The sequence below is a fragment of the Neodiprion lecontei genome, chromosome 5 (assembly GCF_021901455.1).
Source record: "Neodiprion lecontei isolate iyNeoLeco1 chromosome 5, iyNeoLeco1.1, whole genome shotgun sequence".
Classification (NCBI taxonomy): Eukaryota; Metazoa; Arthropoda; class Insecta; order Hymenoptera; family Diprionidae; genus Neodiprion; species Neodiprion lecontei.
Genome location: NC_060264.1, coordinates 27,597,869 through 27,614,512, shown reverse-complemented (window position 1 = coordinate 27,614,512; position 16,644 = coordinate 27,597,869). Strand labels below are relative to the sequence as shown.

The 16,644-nt window shown below is 46.0% G+C and overlaps 2 protein-coding genes across 2 annotated transcripts in view; one reads left to right on the top strand and one right to left on the bottom strand.

Moving 5' to 3' along the window:
* Window positions 1-13,029, bottom strand: part of LOC107221008 (SUMO-activating enzyme subunit 1) — a 34,303-nt gene extending 21,274 nt beyond the window's left edge. The window contains exon 1 of the mRNA XM_015659845.2: window positions 12,940-13,029. The gene's annotated coding sequence lies outside the window, so the exon portion shown is untranslated. The remainder of the gene's footprint in view (window positions 1-12,939) is intronic.
* The window catches only part of LOC107221011 (homeobox protein SIX3), a 36,272-nt gene continuing 20,172 nt past the window's right edge, over window positions 545-16,644 (top strand). The window contains exon 1 of the mRNA XM_015659848.2: window positions 545-2,624. Within this exon, the coding sequence (XP_015515334.1) occupies window positions 1,984-2,624 (641 nt within the window). The 5' untranslated portion in view covers window positions 545-1,983. The remainder of the gene's footprint in view (window positions 2,625-16,644) is intronic.

Below are 16,644 nucleotides of genomic sequence, written 5' to 3'. Positions count from 1 at the left end.
CGGTATCCGTTAGTCCTGGATCAAAGAATAAAGACGGACTACGCAGGCGTCCTTCAATATAAGAGAGTAATTTTCACTCCTCAAACATCTCGGTATCTCTGGTAGGGTGGCTGCACAGGTTCCCCGAAAGATATCTCCGCCGGGTTGTTTCAGATGCACTTTAAGTGTACCCGCCCAGCGAGCGTGTTATATCTACATTGAGCGTAGCGGGTATAACGAGTGTGAGGAAGGCGTGGGTTGTTACTCCGACTTTGCGGGAGAGTCTAACCGGAGGGATGTACGGTCGGAGTGAGTTACTGAGGGGTGGGGGCCGGGGCGGGGGGGGGGGGGGGGAGGAGGAGGTAAGGAGGGGAATTTACCGGCCGGGTATACACGGGGTGGGGATAATTAAACCAAGGCAAAACTTGTGCGGAGGAAGTGCGGAGAGAGGTGGAAGGGGACGGTGGGGAGGGTGGGGGGGACGGGGGTCGCATAAAGGTTGCCATGGGAACGGGGATGGGATCGGGCCAATCGTGATCCTCTTTGTGGGCGTGGCCTTGTATTGGCCGGCGTTTTTGAGGAGTAGGTAGAACCGACTCCTGGTCCCGGAGTTCCGATGTGACGTCCACGGACAAACGTATCATGCAGGGGAGAGCCGGGGTAGGGACGACGGCTTGTAAACGAAACCAGTTTGCTATCTGATCCGACTGAAGCAACAGCCCAAAAACTGGACTCTGCAGACCACCGCGTAGCAACTACTCCGAATTTCTATCGAAAATCAAAACCGTATAATAATAATAATACTAATAATAATAATAATAACAACAATAATAATAACAATAATAATAACAATAATGCGTTGCAACACCCCTCGCCTAACCGCAGGACTTCCTTGAACAGTCGGGAAAAAGCAGGAAAATTAAAAAAAAAGTAATAATAAACTACCGTATGAAAATCAAAACCAATAACGAAAAAAAAAAAAACGAGTATACGTAAAATGATAAATAAACGTGAGTAATTCAGGTAAAATTGATTATTGCTTATACCGATGAGTGAACGTGTTGTTTGTTGTCTGTTGGTTCGTTGTAGAGGCAAGTTTTTATTCACACTATCTTTTCGTAAATTGTGGCGGTGAAGTTTGTCGATCGTTTCGGGGTGCAAGGAGGGTGAAGAGAAATAATGAGGAAAAAATTCAACGTGATACGATGTGAGTGAGAATTGAATTGAAAAAGTGATTCGAACTGATTCGTGACGTAAATCGAAGAACGGGGGGGGAAAAAAGGTGTTTGCAACGGAGCTCGAATTGCTATTGGTTCAAAGATAGAAAGCTAGTTGTAATTTAGGGATTGTTATAAAGTGAAGGCTTTGTCAGTGCGATGGTTAACGGATGTTTGAGAACTTTATGAACACTTTAGTGATTCCGAAATTACGGACCGCCGATAATATACCACAAATGCGAAGCTCTGGCGGAAGACTAATAAAATATTGTGTAATCCATTGGACTAAAGTATGTGAAGATTATGATGTCGCTGGTAAAGTGACTTTAACGCCGCGGGAAAAACCGCTGCGTCGTAAACAGGAATATATCATTCCAAGTGAAATTACTAGACGAAATCAAACGAAGAGAAAAAAAATGATTACGTATTAAGCCAAGTAACCTAAAAACTTTAATAAGCCTTTACCCCCGCAACGATAATTAGCTCTTCAATTATTACCCCATAATTTCCCCAGGTTGCTAAGAAGAATTAAAAAAAAAGTTTATCGCTAAGCATCGCCATAAATATAAAGTTTTTGGAACCACACACGAGCCCGGATGAATTTTTGAGAACGTCCCCGAAGAAAGGCCTCCGGATCAAACCGCGTTTAGCCAACTCCGAGTCGAAATTCTCTAGGATATCGAGGAAGCGAATCGGTATTGGTCGGCGAAATTCCCCGTTCCCCGAATGAATTTTGACTGTCGCTGACAACCGGGAGGCCAGGCCGCAACCATCAATAAGAACCGAGATGTCAGCCGTTGCTCCAGCTGGTACTGGAAGTGCGACGCCGAACAACAGTGGGCCGATCGTCCCGGCGCCGCTCTTCGCGTTGCCGCTGTCATTTACGGTTGGCCAGGTAGCGACGGTCTGCGAAACGCTCGAAGAAAGCGGAGACATCGAGAGGCTGGCAAGGTTCTTGTGGAGCCTGCCGGTAGCGCACCCGAACATCCAGGAGTTGAACCAGAGCGAAGCGGTGCTGAGAGCCAGGGCGATAGTCGCCTACCATTCGGGCCACTTTCGCGAGCTTTACGCGATCCTTGAACGGCATAAATTCACGAAAGATTCGCACGGAAAGCTGCAGGCGATGTGGCTCGAGGCGCACTATCAGGAGGCCGAGAAGCTGCGGGGAAGGCCGCTGGGTCCGGTGGACAAGTACAGGGTAAGGAAGAAGTTCCCCCTGCCCAGAACAATCTGGGACGGCGAGCAGAAGACCCATTGCTTCAAGGAACGCACTAGGTCCTTGCTCAGAGAGTGGTACCTCCAGGATCCCTATCCGAATCCGGGAAAGAAGCGGGAACTCGCAGGAGCGACGGGACTGACACCAACGCAGGTTGGAAACTGGTTCAAGAATCGGAGACAGAGGGACAGAGCTGCCGCCGCTAAAAATCAGTAAGTTCTACTCTTGCAATTCTTCTTTCCCTTTTGTTGCTCGCTTTCGACGGTTTACCGACGGTCCTTTGGTTGGGACATGTGTAAAAACAGTGAACTTCCGAAGTTGAACATGTGTTTTCAAAAGAGCTACTTCGTTCCCTCGTTGCTTTCCAGCGTCTCTGTCCATCTCTGAAATGTACAAACTTGACTCGTATCACTGAAAAAGTTAGAAGGTATCTCAACATTTTCCACCCGCATAAGTTGATGTGAAAAACTGATTCGACGGCGGAAAAGAATCCAGAGATCAGCTGTCGGTTTTTCAAACAGCAAAACGTTGCATTGGACCTTTAGCTTTGTCAAATGTGAAAAACTAACGAGATCCAAGGTCTTTGGTATTGTATTCCAATTACCGATGCGGGTACGATAAGAGCCATTTCGTTTTAAACGACCTGTGCACAGGGTGAATATTTGTATCGCTTATACGACGTGGAGCGATTAGCGGAGCGTTTGATACCAGTTAGCGGTTAGCTAAATTGTTGTTGTTACGACGTTGTACCCGGCAAACGATGTGCCTTTGTGGCGGGGTTCTCTCTCTCCGCATCGGCTCGCTCTAGGGACAATCTGGAAGAGGGTTGCGTAATTTCATTTCACCAGAGCCGCCGGGAGGGCCGCGGCTGCCGTCGGTTTGACGATTTTCAAATTACGTCTCTGAAATCACATTTGGTGGACGAAGCTCCTCACTATCCCTTCATCGTTCCCAATCTCTCCTCGGCTCTAGTTCCACTTCTGGGTTACAAGATGAATAGACAATTCCAAAAACTATAAGGGACGATCTCTCTCACTTAGTCCCGTCCTTTCCAACCCGACATCCAGGAGCGTGCCTTAGGTGAAACATCACGTACTACGGTATCGGTCCGTTTACACCTGGGATCTCACTGCCGGGTGTTCCTTAGGGTAAATCCCCCGCAAGAAGAGCATTAAAGGTCGGTTAGACCGTAGTGCCGTGCTATGGTTTCCATAGATTACCACCTGTCGACTGACTGCCGCTAGTCAGTAGGCAGACAGGTAGGTGAGAGGGGGGAGGTGAGAAAGGGTAGAGATGGTGGGTGGCTGGGTGGATAGACGTCTCGCACAAACGCGTGGTAAGCATTTCACGCTAGTGGTTTCATTGCCCCGATGTTATATACCGCACCTTTTACTTTTTGTACTTGGACTCGATCCTAACGGGCATTTTCAAAGTGTTAAACGATCAATGAGTTCGCCCCTCTCTGTCTTCTCGCTTTCCGTGTCGAGGGCTCATTCAGAATTTTTATGGTTATGACCGATTGTACGATCTTTTGAACGGACGAAAAAGCAGATTAAGAGGAAGACGCTACCTCGACAAATGGGAATTTCCCAGTTGATTACATTTCTACTTACACGCGCTGAAATCGGTGGGGAAAGTTGAATTTATGAGACGCATCCGGATATACCGAAACATTGTAAACACTTTTATTTCGATCGAAAATCAAGCTGACTAAACACCAACGACACATCTCTCGTGAAAAGATCAGGCTTTGAGATGATATACCACAAGATGTTGATGCTCCGATTCTTGTTCAACGCATTGTCAATACAACTGTTCCGAAAGACTTTGAGGCGATTACAGAGCGAAGGTACAACCCTAATCACTTTCTGGTATTGCTTGCAAGTTGAGAAACCTCGGGGGTCTTTTGAAACCCTAATGTATTGTTAATATAATCTATGCTCAAGCTGAGTGCATTTATTCTTACGAAAGAGCTTCTTCGAAAATTGTGAATCAGTAAAAACAGAAACGCCGTGGGCTTACCGGGTAAATTTAGGCATTGGAAACAACCGTCTTCGAACGAGTCATGAAAACCGTCGATTCGTGTCACCGATAGTGAGATTCCAATGACGCGATGGCGATCAGTGATCGAATAAAATAGATCCCGGATTACGAATAGAGATTAAAATTCAAATAGCACGGATGAGGAGCCGAGCCAAGTACCTCCCGGAACTGAAATTGGCAACAAGCTAGGTATTGGCGAAAAACAAATCCATGCAGCATACACTACACGAAGTCATCTCACCCCGCTCCGCTCGACGGATTCATCGTATATTTTCGCGGTCCAGCGAGCGAGTTATTCAATATAACCGAACCCAAAAAGCCCCCAAGCAATCTCCAAGCATGAAGCAAGCACCCGACGCACCACACAGAGAGCAGGAGAGAGTGAGAGAGTGAAAGAGAAGAAGGGAGAGAACAAGTAGAGTTGGAGAACCAGGGATGGGGATGTCGAGTCACACACCATCGCACATTCTCCCCGAGCTCTGATCCTCGACACTGGAACGTTGGCATGTGTGCGCCGCGTTGAGCTCGGTCAGGTTAGTCGACTTGGATTGGGTCGGGTTTCTCGCTTCCTCTCCCTCTCTCTCGCTCTCTCTTTCTCTCTCTCTCTCTCTCTTCCTCTCTGAGACGAGTCCGGGCTTGGTGGCGGATGAGTTTTGGCCCGAAGCAACACTGGCTTAGGGCAAGGAATGGACTGCCGCTGCCCAGTCTTATCAGATTTTGATAAGCTCCCAGGTGTATTAGAAGACTTATCCTTTGTCAGTGTATCTCGTGCTTTCCGTGCCTTCGTCGAATCCTGCGTAAACGCGTTTTGCAAAACGTTGGACGATACGTAGACCTGTAAGAACCGCGTGCTAAAGTACCGATCGCTTAATTTATCATCGAAGCATCAACACATGGGGTATAAATGTAGCAGGATGGCGTTCATCATCATCGGTCGTCATTAGCGCTTCTCGCTTCCATCCACGATGACACCTGCGCCAGCACGACTTCCTCGTGATAAATGACACCCCCGTTAATATAATTTTCTTTTTTTCCTCACTCTCCCTTATTAATTACTCCGCCTAACCGCGTCCCGCACTCCCCTCTCAGTTTTTAATCATTTTGAGATCCGGCGCGTTTCTTGTAGTTATACAGACCGCGTGCGGTCGGATGAAAAAGGAATTCCAGAAAACAACAGGACCGCTGGTATAAGATTTGGAAGGACAGGCGTGTAGTCGGAGCTTCACGTTTCACGCGAAGTGGGTAAAATTAGGCGAATAAGAAAGGGCGTTTGGTTTATATCGGCACTCCCGGTCAAACAATACGAATCGTTGGTGGTTAACGATTACTTTTTCCATCGTCAAAGGGCGCGGGTTGGAAATCATCAGCCGGAATTCCCGCGTTAGCTAAACAAAGAACCCCGGCCACTATTGACGGCCCATATAATGTAATCCATCACGACGCTTCCACGGGACAGGTTGCTATTAATTCAGACCACATATTCTCCCTAAATCAATACGGTACAACACCGACAAATTTACCCCCATTACACTACATCCTTCTATAGCTCGTACATTACGACCCTGAGAAGAAAAATGACCGCCCACCGCTTAATAGATTGTGAAATAATTAGCGTCGTTCCCGCGATATGGCCACCTTTTTATCCAGCCCACCTGGACAACGGCTTTGGCGGACAGTAGGAAACAAGAGAAACATACCCTCGAGACCATCGGGTAATTGCCCGCAGGGAGGAAAACCTTTCCGTGTCCATCAATTCCGCCAATTCCACGTCTTGTGGTGTGCAAAAGTTGTTTCCGCACCGGCAGAGTTCATCGGCAGCTGTCACCACCTTTCGTCGACAGAATCGCGACGCTGTTGCAAACACAAAAACACACACACACCGTTTTTGTTTCACGTCTGCGGATCGTGATGCGTGGAGTTGTTTTCACGCCAACCCCACGGGACGCTTCTCGCAATCCCCCGACTGTTCTGGTCCGGCGGCACCTCGATGGGGCGAAACGTTAGGGCGGAGAATATTGGACCACAAGCAACTAATTTGTCTCGTATATACCGTCACGATATCGATTCGTTTCAGCTCCGCGAGTAGGTAGGTACAATTGTACCTCGAAGCACATTTGGCGTGCGTTTGGCAATTCTATTTCCTTCCATTCCACGCACTCGATTCCATTCTACCCCGATCTCAGATCCCGCTTTGTTCCTTTTCGTGCTTAAGTATCCGTGCCCACCTAACGCCACGCCACGCCAAAGAGATATGTATGTGTATATATATATATTTTTTTTTTTATGTTATATTGTCTTCTCACCCCCTTGCGAAGGGTTCTTGGCGAAAAATGATTCTTTCACTTGTGCAACATTCTTTATGTTTCTAATATTGCTTGTATCAACTGTGGTAGGATGCGAGACTAAGATGATGGGCTTTGCCCGCCCCCCTGCATCGAGCTTTTATCATCGCGCGTCAGTGAGATCTTTTGTTTTGGTCGAAATAAACGAGCGTCGGATCACAGAGAGCGATCGAGGTGACCGATGGTCGATTGTTATACCGGAGGCGAGAGACATAATAATCGGTGCTCATTAGCGGCGGCGTATTATGGGTAGTGAAAGAATCGGTATGGAGACGACGAAAGTAGGAGAGATGATCGAGGACGGAAGAGTGTGTGTGTAAGAGAGCGAGAGATGGAGGGGGGGGGGGGAATTAGGCGGTAAGAAAAAAAATGAAAGAAAACAAAGGAAAGATAAAGCCCGAGGCCGGGTAAGAAATAAGGAGAAAAGATTCGAGGCGTTGAAAGGAGTACTCAGCGCATAAAAGGGTCATAAGGTAACCGATACCTTCCATCGACATTGTTCTTGGAATAGAATGAAATATCGTGCATGCCGCGACGCCGGGAAAGGGAGGAGAGGAACGAGGCCTACCGACGCGTTAGGCGTTTTGCTTTCGTATATTAGAACCTTCCATATTAATCACGCTCCGTCGCACGAGACCGCCTAGGAGCCGCAGCCTCTCTCTTACTCTCTCTCTCTCTCTTCTTGGGACCGAGAAAGAACAACTTTCCTCGTACCGCAGTGTCCGAAAATACAGGCCGAGTGGAGATAAATATGGAAAACGACAAAAGCACCTCATCCAGGAAACAAAGGGACGTCTTGCACCATTCTAATTACACGCATGATAGTCTCTGGAGAATACCAACCAGCCAGAGTCTCCGCGAGGTACGCGATCGGCTCCATTGAGAAGTTTGAAAAAACGTAAGACTAGGAGCAGCAGAGAGAGCGAGAGAGAGAGAGAGAGCGCAGTGAAACAACTCGAACCGTTTTACGTTCTTACCGTTGTTGTATAGCTTACAGGAGTCTGCGAGAAATAAAGCAGCGATTTACTCTACACTGAGAGAAATTTTTAGTTCCGGTTACCGCTCAGTCCTTAACTATTTTCATTTTTTACCATAATCGAAAAACATAGTTCTAGGTAGAAAATGAAAATTAGTTTTCTAGCTGTTACCGGAAACTCTGGTATCCGTTACTGTTCTTTCTCATTACGATCACTGTTACTATATTTTCATGTCACTGTTGCGAAAATTTAATGCTTGTGCAACAATAAATTGACGTTAAAGCCTTGTTTAACTAACAAAGTAGAGCAAACCTCACAAACTGATTTTGCGTCGCAATTAGCAAAAAAAGTACCTCGTTTTTCGTAATTCCAACAATATTCAAACAGTTTTTTTTTTAACGATACCTGTTTTACTGAACTTCTCAAGTTATTGTAACAAATGAAATTTTTCTCAGTGTAACTATCTTATTATTAAATCCATCGACGATGTATTCTCGATAAAGTACAATGGCTACAAGTTAATATTGCGAAGTGTACGTGTGAGAGCTATGAGAAAACGCGTGGCTATATCTCAAAGCACGTTCGGTGAGTGATCTTGTTTTATTATCTCCGCGGGTTCTCGATAACTTTCAAGACTTTGAGTATCGTCGGAAAAAGATGTGAAACGAATTGGGATCAGGGTCCTCCTCGTCCGAAGTTGTAGAGCGTACCGTTTGTTCGAAAGTAAATATCGTATCATCATCGTTCGACACGCGAGATAGAATCTTTGCCTGAAACGCGTGTTGAAGTGTCGTTTTCCGGACGTTTCTACAAGGGGTCATTGCAGGGGATATTCGCCGGTGTAACGCTTTCTCGTTATCCGGGCTCGTTAGGGATCGCTGGACCGAGTTCACGTCTCGGAACCTGACACTGCGCATTATCTCATCGATAACCCGGACTGCCGTCGACCGGTCGCTAATTACTGAGATTGAGACATTAGCCTGGCAGGCTAATGACTCGTCTTCTCACCCCGAAGAATATTGCACGTATCGATTTTTCACCGTCGACTGTGATGCTCCGCAGAGGCCGCCAGCATTGGACGAGAGTACCGGACTTCTTTCTGTCCAGATAAAGAGGGAGAGAGAGAGAGAGAGAGAGTCGGAGTTAAATGCGTCGAGATGACTTGAAACAAGGAGCAGAGAAACGCACAGACACGCGGACCGTAAGAGGTCCGAGTGAGTGCCTGATTTATGACAAGTATTACGAAGTAGACCTGGACCACACTCTGACCGCGCAACGCCTGCACATGCATGGCGACTCGGATGTGTGTTTGCTTGATCAATAGCGGAAGCTTTTAGATAATGACTGCTTCAGCGAGGTTAGTTCAGATGTCTTTACCGGGTCGGTTGGTCGGTCGTCCTGTTATATCGCGGGGGATAAACGCTGCTCCGGTGCAGCCTTTCTTACCTGGTTTTACCTGCGTCCTCATGCCGCGGGTCCGAAGGAACGTGCGTGTATGTAATGCCATCAGCACCTGTGATATAGGGTTCCAACCAACTTCCAGCCAAGAACGTTCCGAGATCATGCGGTATCTGGTTACGAGGATTCAGGTACCGATGGTGTTTTCCAAGGACTACCTTATAAAGGGCCTCCGGGCATGAGGGTGTATCAAATGTCCCATGCGGTTTCGTCTATGGTGTCCGCTCCTACCCTCCTCCCTTGTTTCATGGTTAATTAAACAACTGACAATCTGACCGCGGTAGTAAGCGGCCGCCAGGAGGTCCCCGATCTTCACAAAATATACGGGATGTAATGTGCACGTAACACACGTCCGTGGCCCCGCGTGGGTGTGTTCGCCTCTGTGTGCGGGATAGTAAACAGAAGAAATCTCTTCAACCATGAATGAAGGTAGCGAGGTTCGAGATCCCGAGATGGATACCTTTCGAGATTTTTTGGATAACTGACGTGCGTAAGGAAGGACCCTGCTGTACAATGGTTCCTTGCGGCCGATACGCGGTGAAGGACACACGAAACCGAGCACCCATCTATAACAGTTGATCCCGATTTAACTAAACGATCAATTTCACGATGTGGGCTCTCTCTGTTCGGGAAAAATTCTTCTTCGCATGTTCAACTTTCCTCTCTCTTTCTCTTTCTCGTGCCGCATGCGGAGATGGAGTGAAAGGGAAAGACAGAGAGAGAGAGAGAGAGAGAGAGAGAGAGAGAGAGAGAGAGAGAGAGAGAGAGAGAGAGAGAGAGAGAGAGAGAGAGAGAGAGAGAGAGAGAGAGAGAGAGAGAGAGAGAGAGAGAGAGAGAGATGGAATGGGGGGCATTGAGGGCGCGGGTAACAAACGACCCGAAGGTGATTTAGCACATACTCTGAAAAGGAGAGGAGACGCTAGCTGGGCCGTATCGCGTCGATGGAGTGTTTTGTTTCGTCGAAGGCACACGTGATTGTTTTATAATTAAGTCGTTACCTGGTAACGTATGGAAGGCGATGATTAATTGTTTTCAAATTGAAAACCCATCTCACGAATGCGTCTTAATTTCATGAGACGGTTTTCTACAAGCGAGATCATGCTACGTGGACCCACGAATACACCCAACCGGGTAATAAGCTAGATCTTTATAGGTGTACCGTGTATATTATATCTCTCTTGTGGTAAGAGAGCACGAAGATTGAAAATTCTATCCACGCTGCGCAATCATTACGCGGCAGAATTTATAACTAGATGACCTAATCTGTATTGGATCTTAATCTGGACACCTCGCTCGAATCCAGGCATCACGTCGCGCCGGTTATATCTTCTTCTTCTTCTTCTTCTTCTTCTTCTTCTTCTTCTCATACCACGCAGACATGTGTATACCGATTCTCACCTAAACGATTTCCTCCCGCCTCCTCCTCCACCACCTCCACCTTTCCCACTCTTTTTTAAATTCTTGATTTACAAACAGTCTCTCTCTCCTCTCTAGTATTTAGCTGTGTAAACACGTCGGCTTAGCGTGGGGTGCTGCCCTCGGTCCTCCTCTCACACTGCTCCTCAATCCCGCTCTCTCTCTCTCTCTTTTTCTCTTTCTCTTTCTCTCGCATTCCCATTCTCTCCAAAAGGCAAACAGTTTAGCTGGAAACAATTGACTGCAGATTTGAGTGCCGGAACAGACGGACGGGGAACACGTATAGAGAGAAAGAGAAAAAGCGAAAGAGAGAGTGAGAAGTGAATTGATCGATCGCCTCCGTTGTTAGATTGTTTCTTACACACGCGTACAGGTAATGTTTATACTCGCACGTAAATTGGACCGAAGAAACAGACTGTCTTCGATAAAACAAATTAAAGGGTTTTCCCTGACGGCGGGATGGTTTTGCGAAGGTTAAAAAAAAAAAAAAAAAAAAACAAATACCGCGTAACCTACCGGCGAGTGCAGAGGGAGTAACGGCATGAGGATGTGGGATAAGGAGTGAACGGAAGGTTCGAAGCTTTTAGCAGGACGTAAAAACAAAACGCTATATATCGATTTGATCAGGCGCCGCCCTCCAGGCCGCCTCCACCACCACCATCACCACCACCGACGCCGTCGAAGAACGATAGGTATTTTCGACGTGTCCCCCGGGAGTTTTGGCCCCGATGGTGAAAACAAGTGACACTCGATTCATCCCCCGCGGAGACTCTCGAGAGTGTATTTTGCTTCGCAGCTCGCCCCATATATACAGCTGCATTCGCTCTTCGCTGGGTCTCGGGGTCAAACAAAACACTATATCGACTTAGCGCGCGCTACCGACGACTTAACCCAAGGGGCTGGGGGGGGGGTCGATGATTTTTCAATTCAACGATTTTCACGGAATATTATATATTCGCACCGTACACAGGCTTTCTTTCGTTGTCTGCACGAACAACTCAAACTCAGATTTCATCCGCGATGGCGTTTATTAAATTCATTTTGATCACAGCTGTATTATACATATGTATATAATTATATATAGATTGCGGTACGCGAGCCGAAGAGGAGAGCGAAAATTTGTTTATAAAAAATTTACTTCTCACGCCGGTTCTTTTGTCTTTTGTTATTATTATTACTATTATTATTAAAAAAATTTTCTTTCAAACGGAATTAAGCCCGCGTGTATATTAATACGTACATACAAACACCTTACTCGTTCCGCCTCCGTGTATAAGTATAACACGTTTTTAACGGATTTGAATTCAACCACCGAATACTGCCCGTGTTTTTCTACCTTTGTTCATCCTTTTTTTCGTTACCCTCCGCTGCAGGCCCGGGGCGAATTAAATTTCAGATTTATCACGGTAAAACTTTTTTCCCAATAACCCGCAACACCGTTCCCCCCGTGTATGTCTACACACGTATACACACAGATGTATACGCTCTACGAGGATATTATAAATTATAATGTAATTCGGAACACGTATACGTGTCCTACGTTCGTTTTACCTACGACGTGATACCCTCTTGTATCGCGTGTCAATTAGCCACGGGCTCGGGATCGAGTCGCGCGTAGAAATTGCTGCTGCAGTGCTTTTGAGAAAATAAGGAGGTGCCGGGCGGTGAGCCAGCACGCGTAAACGACATCAGGATGTGTCCACATGGAAGAGGAAAAGAGGAAAGAAGGCGAGAAGCAAGAAAAAGTAGAGAGAAACAGAAACAAAAAAAAAAAAAAAAACCACAAATTTCTACCAAACTTTTTGTCACGCTCTTCGTGAAGCCGTGTGGCAACCCAACAGCCACAACACGCCTGTTTCATTATAACGTATAGATTCTGCACACGCGCATTGTTCAAGCAACATCGATATCGTTGTAAATATTTATTCGACTATAAGTTATACAGGCGTGTATTACCGAATTTGAAAATGCCGCGTCAAATTGACAGCAGCATATCTTACACGCGTACGTACGTGTACATACATATATATGCGCAGGCATAAACTCAAATAACGATATATTTACCAACGATATATACATAGTCAATTTTTCTTACATGCTCGATTTGTCAGCAGCTGTTCATCTCGGTACGGATAGTGAGAACAAAAAAAAATCTTGTAAAACTATCAACATAAGCTTCCGTCGATTGAATTATAAAATACAGCGGGTATTTATCAATGAGAGCACCTGCACCAATAACCATACCGAACATGTGTAAAATAACTAATATTTTTCGGAACTTGAATTCTTACCTCAAACACGTGAGTCTCCTTACAGGGTGTTGAACACGAAATCTTTCGACACCGATGTTACAGGTCCTCGGGTGAATATACTGGAACCGAGTTCGGGTAGTCCTGCAACATCGCGCACAGATTATACAGCGGGCAACGGAGCAATACATAAAATAACGATAAATTCGTTTGGATTTCGCGCCTCGCCGTAACCCGCGGCAGTCAATTCGCAATTGTTTCGAGGGTTAATAGATAGTAAGAAGAAGAGTGGCGTAGAATGTGAGAGTGAGAGAGAAGGAGAGAAAGGCGTCGGGGTTCGACTCCGCGCGTTGTGTGGCATCGGTAAAGTGTCATCAAGGCTGATTAATAGCATAATAATCCGCGAGGCGAACCGCGGGTCAGCCTTTGTACGTGTTTGGCGCGTGAGGTAAATGGAATCGTTCGTAGGTGTACGAACGTGTGCGTCTGTGTATGTGTAACAAGGGAAGGAGGAAATCACGGGAAAGAAGTTTCGCCTTTTTCGATAGGCTACAGGTACAACAACAACAACGACAACGACAACGACAACAACAATTCGACGACGGGACGTCGTTAGCGTCGCACAATGCGATTCCGCCTCGATCTTCAACAAAAGACGAACGTTACCCCCGCGGGCTAACAAATAGCCAGGAATATCTGAGAAATGATGACAATTGCCTTGTCCGATTTGCTGGTAGACGGGGCTCGGTCCTCACTCTCTAACCCCATTGTGATACCTCGACACTTCGTCTTATGACCAATCCTCTGTATAACATTACACCGTAGGCGGATACCTATATATTAATACAGGCTGAAAATGCGAACGTAACTTGGCTTTGTTTATGGGTAAAGGCGGTCCGTGATAAGTTAAACAAAAATTTTTGTGTACAGGATTGTGTGTATACCTAACCAGAACGGAAAAGTTTAAGAAGAAACGGACGTGTGTAAAGCTGCTCGCAAGGCAGCGACGGCATTTGTAGATAGAGAGAAAGAGAGAAAGAAAGAGAGAGAGAGAGAGAGAGACCCGTCTAGTTGATGGCAAATAAAAAAACAATTGAAGCGCGTGCAAAGATCAAACAAGGCTTGCAGCAGCGGGCTGCAAACATGAAACAAGTGACAGCCGGCTATACGGCTATGCGTTGGGGTTACGACCCCGCTATAAAAACATCATATACCCCGTGTATGGCGCAGTCCTTTGCCTACGGGATTACCATTTGGGCTAATCCCCGTGCAGCCCTATACACCGACGGCCGAAACGTAGCGAGGGAGGAAGGAGGGAGGGATGAAAACCCTAACCTAAAAATCTAACTCACAAACTCTTACGCGGGCCGCGTAAGAGGATACTTTGAAAGCTTCGAATCAGACTGCGGGGACGTGGGGTTGAGATCGTGATTTTTACGCGCATCAGGATTCGAATCGACGATTTTTAACGCTCGCGCTTATCGCCCGTTCGCCAAACACTGCAAGGCTGCCCGCATTAACGAGCCTCAATTCCACGACGCGCAGCCTCACCCGTGACTTGATAATTAATGTTAATGATATACGATCGGTGCCCGCGTTTTCCGCCACGTCATTAAACCGAACATGGCTGCCCCGTGCATCGAGAGAACCGGTACGAAGAGACTGCGTCGTGGGTTTTGTTTTATCGGATGTTGGAAGCGCGGCCAGAAATGAATTCTTGTACGTATAACGGCTCGCGGGGATGTACGGAAAGAGGACTGTGCCAAAATTGAAAAATACACCGACAAACGACGATGCCGAAGGCGGGGACAGGGCAGCGTGCCGAGATGCGAGGTACTTTTCTCGGCTCGAATCAGCATCACCGCGTCACTCCGAGAATGATAATTTAAACGATGACTCTCGGCTTCTCGGTATATTCAATTACTAAATAATTGGCAGAGGCAGAGGGGCGCGGGAGTGACGACGGCCGACGGCTCGGGACGGACATTATACGTGGAATTTGCACGATTCGAAGAGTGTTACCTACCGAGTCGCGGTAACTTCGATATTTTCTCTCCTCTCGATCCTCTCCCCCTTTACCTTTCGTGTACACCTTACATATAACCAACCTACCACTGTGCCTGTCCGAGTAGGAGTAGCGTGACTTATCTCCGGCAAATTATAATCCAATTTGCGGTTTACATCGTCTACGACCAACAGCCATACGAGGACTGAGGAGGTTGTTCCTCGCTCGTCTAACCTTACGTATCCACCACCTCGCTCGCACGCCTCTGGGATTTATCTTGCTTGTCAACTTTCGGCTCCTTCGTCGCACACTCGCAAAATAAATACCTACACCTGCCAGCTGCTGCTGCTGTTGCTGCTGCTACTGGTTTCGCCGATTCCAACTTTGACTGCTCTCTGGTTAGCAGCTTCGACCACCGCATACGCGACGTGTCAACAGCTTCAATGTCGTTGTGAAATTATACTTTCATAGATAAATGTAATTTTGTCCATAATTTTATGGGCGATATTCACTAATGGCGAATCTGTGTTAAATGTACACTTAATCACGTAAGTGTCTCTACGATTGGAGCTTGCACAAAAGATGGCAATCTAACCCCGGAACGTAAAGTTGTCTATCACATCGGACTAATATTATATTTGGGTTATATCCAACCATTTGGTCAAGCTGTCCTTTTTCTCTTGATTTACAAATATTGAGAATTGAAAGTAACAAGTTATTTTTATCGGAATAAATTATAGCCTATGTTACTGAGGGATAGTTTAGCTTTTTATTAGTGAAAGAATTTTTTAAATCGGTTCGGTAGTTTTACAGATTACCCCTTAAGCTGCACACCTCCTGTGTATAACACTTGAGATGCCGCGTCAAAAATTGTTGCGTAGGTGCATAGATATCTCTTTAACTGTTATATTTCAAGGAAAGTTAGTTATCTTTAGGAAAATGAAATTTTGAATACGAAAAACACATTAAAAAAAAAAAAAAACCAATTATAACACAACAAAATACAGGAAAATTAATCATTATACTCAAAAAGTCATAACTCAATGAATTTGCAATATTTTAAGCTGACAATTGACTAAGTAACTCTCAAGGCGCAGATATTTGAGAAAAAAAAAAATTGGCAAAAGAATATGAACTAACCATTTTTACGATACTATTTCATTATCCATCTTTGATCGAATAAGATTATTTTCGATGTCTTTCACATAGAATTTACACTGAAATTTTATTTTCCTGATTAACAAATATTATCAAAATTTCCAACCCATTTGACAACTCTAAGACAAAAACGTAAAGTCACTAGAATGCCTGATACCGACGATAAAATCACGGTGACGTAGAAAAAATTGGTACGAAAATCAAACTGACAAGTGAGAATATAAAAAAAATGTCGAAAGTTATTTCGAGTCATCGTCACTTTCGTTCGGTCATAATAACGATGCCGATGCTGTGCGGATTACTGGTCTCGTGTGCGCAGCTACCGATCCGCAAATTCCATCCATCTTTCACCGCTGCACACACACACCCACGCACACAGAGACACGTATGACGTTAACACATACCAATATTCGCAATGCAGCGGCGAAAAATTGAGGTTAAAATTACGAATGACGAGGTGGTTTAAACCGTAGAAGACGGTAACCAGGTGCTACCAGGTGAATGCCTCGAACAACGTAAGAGGGAAAAGGGACGAGAGAAAGGCGCAGCACCTGATTGTTTTTGCCCCTCGTTGTACGCGGAGT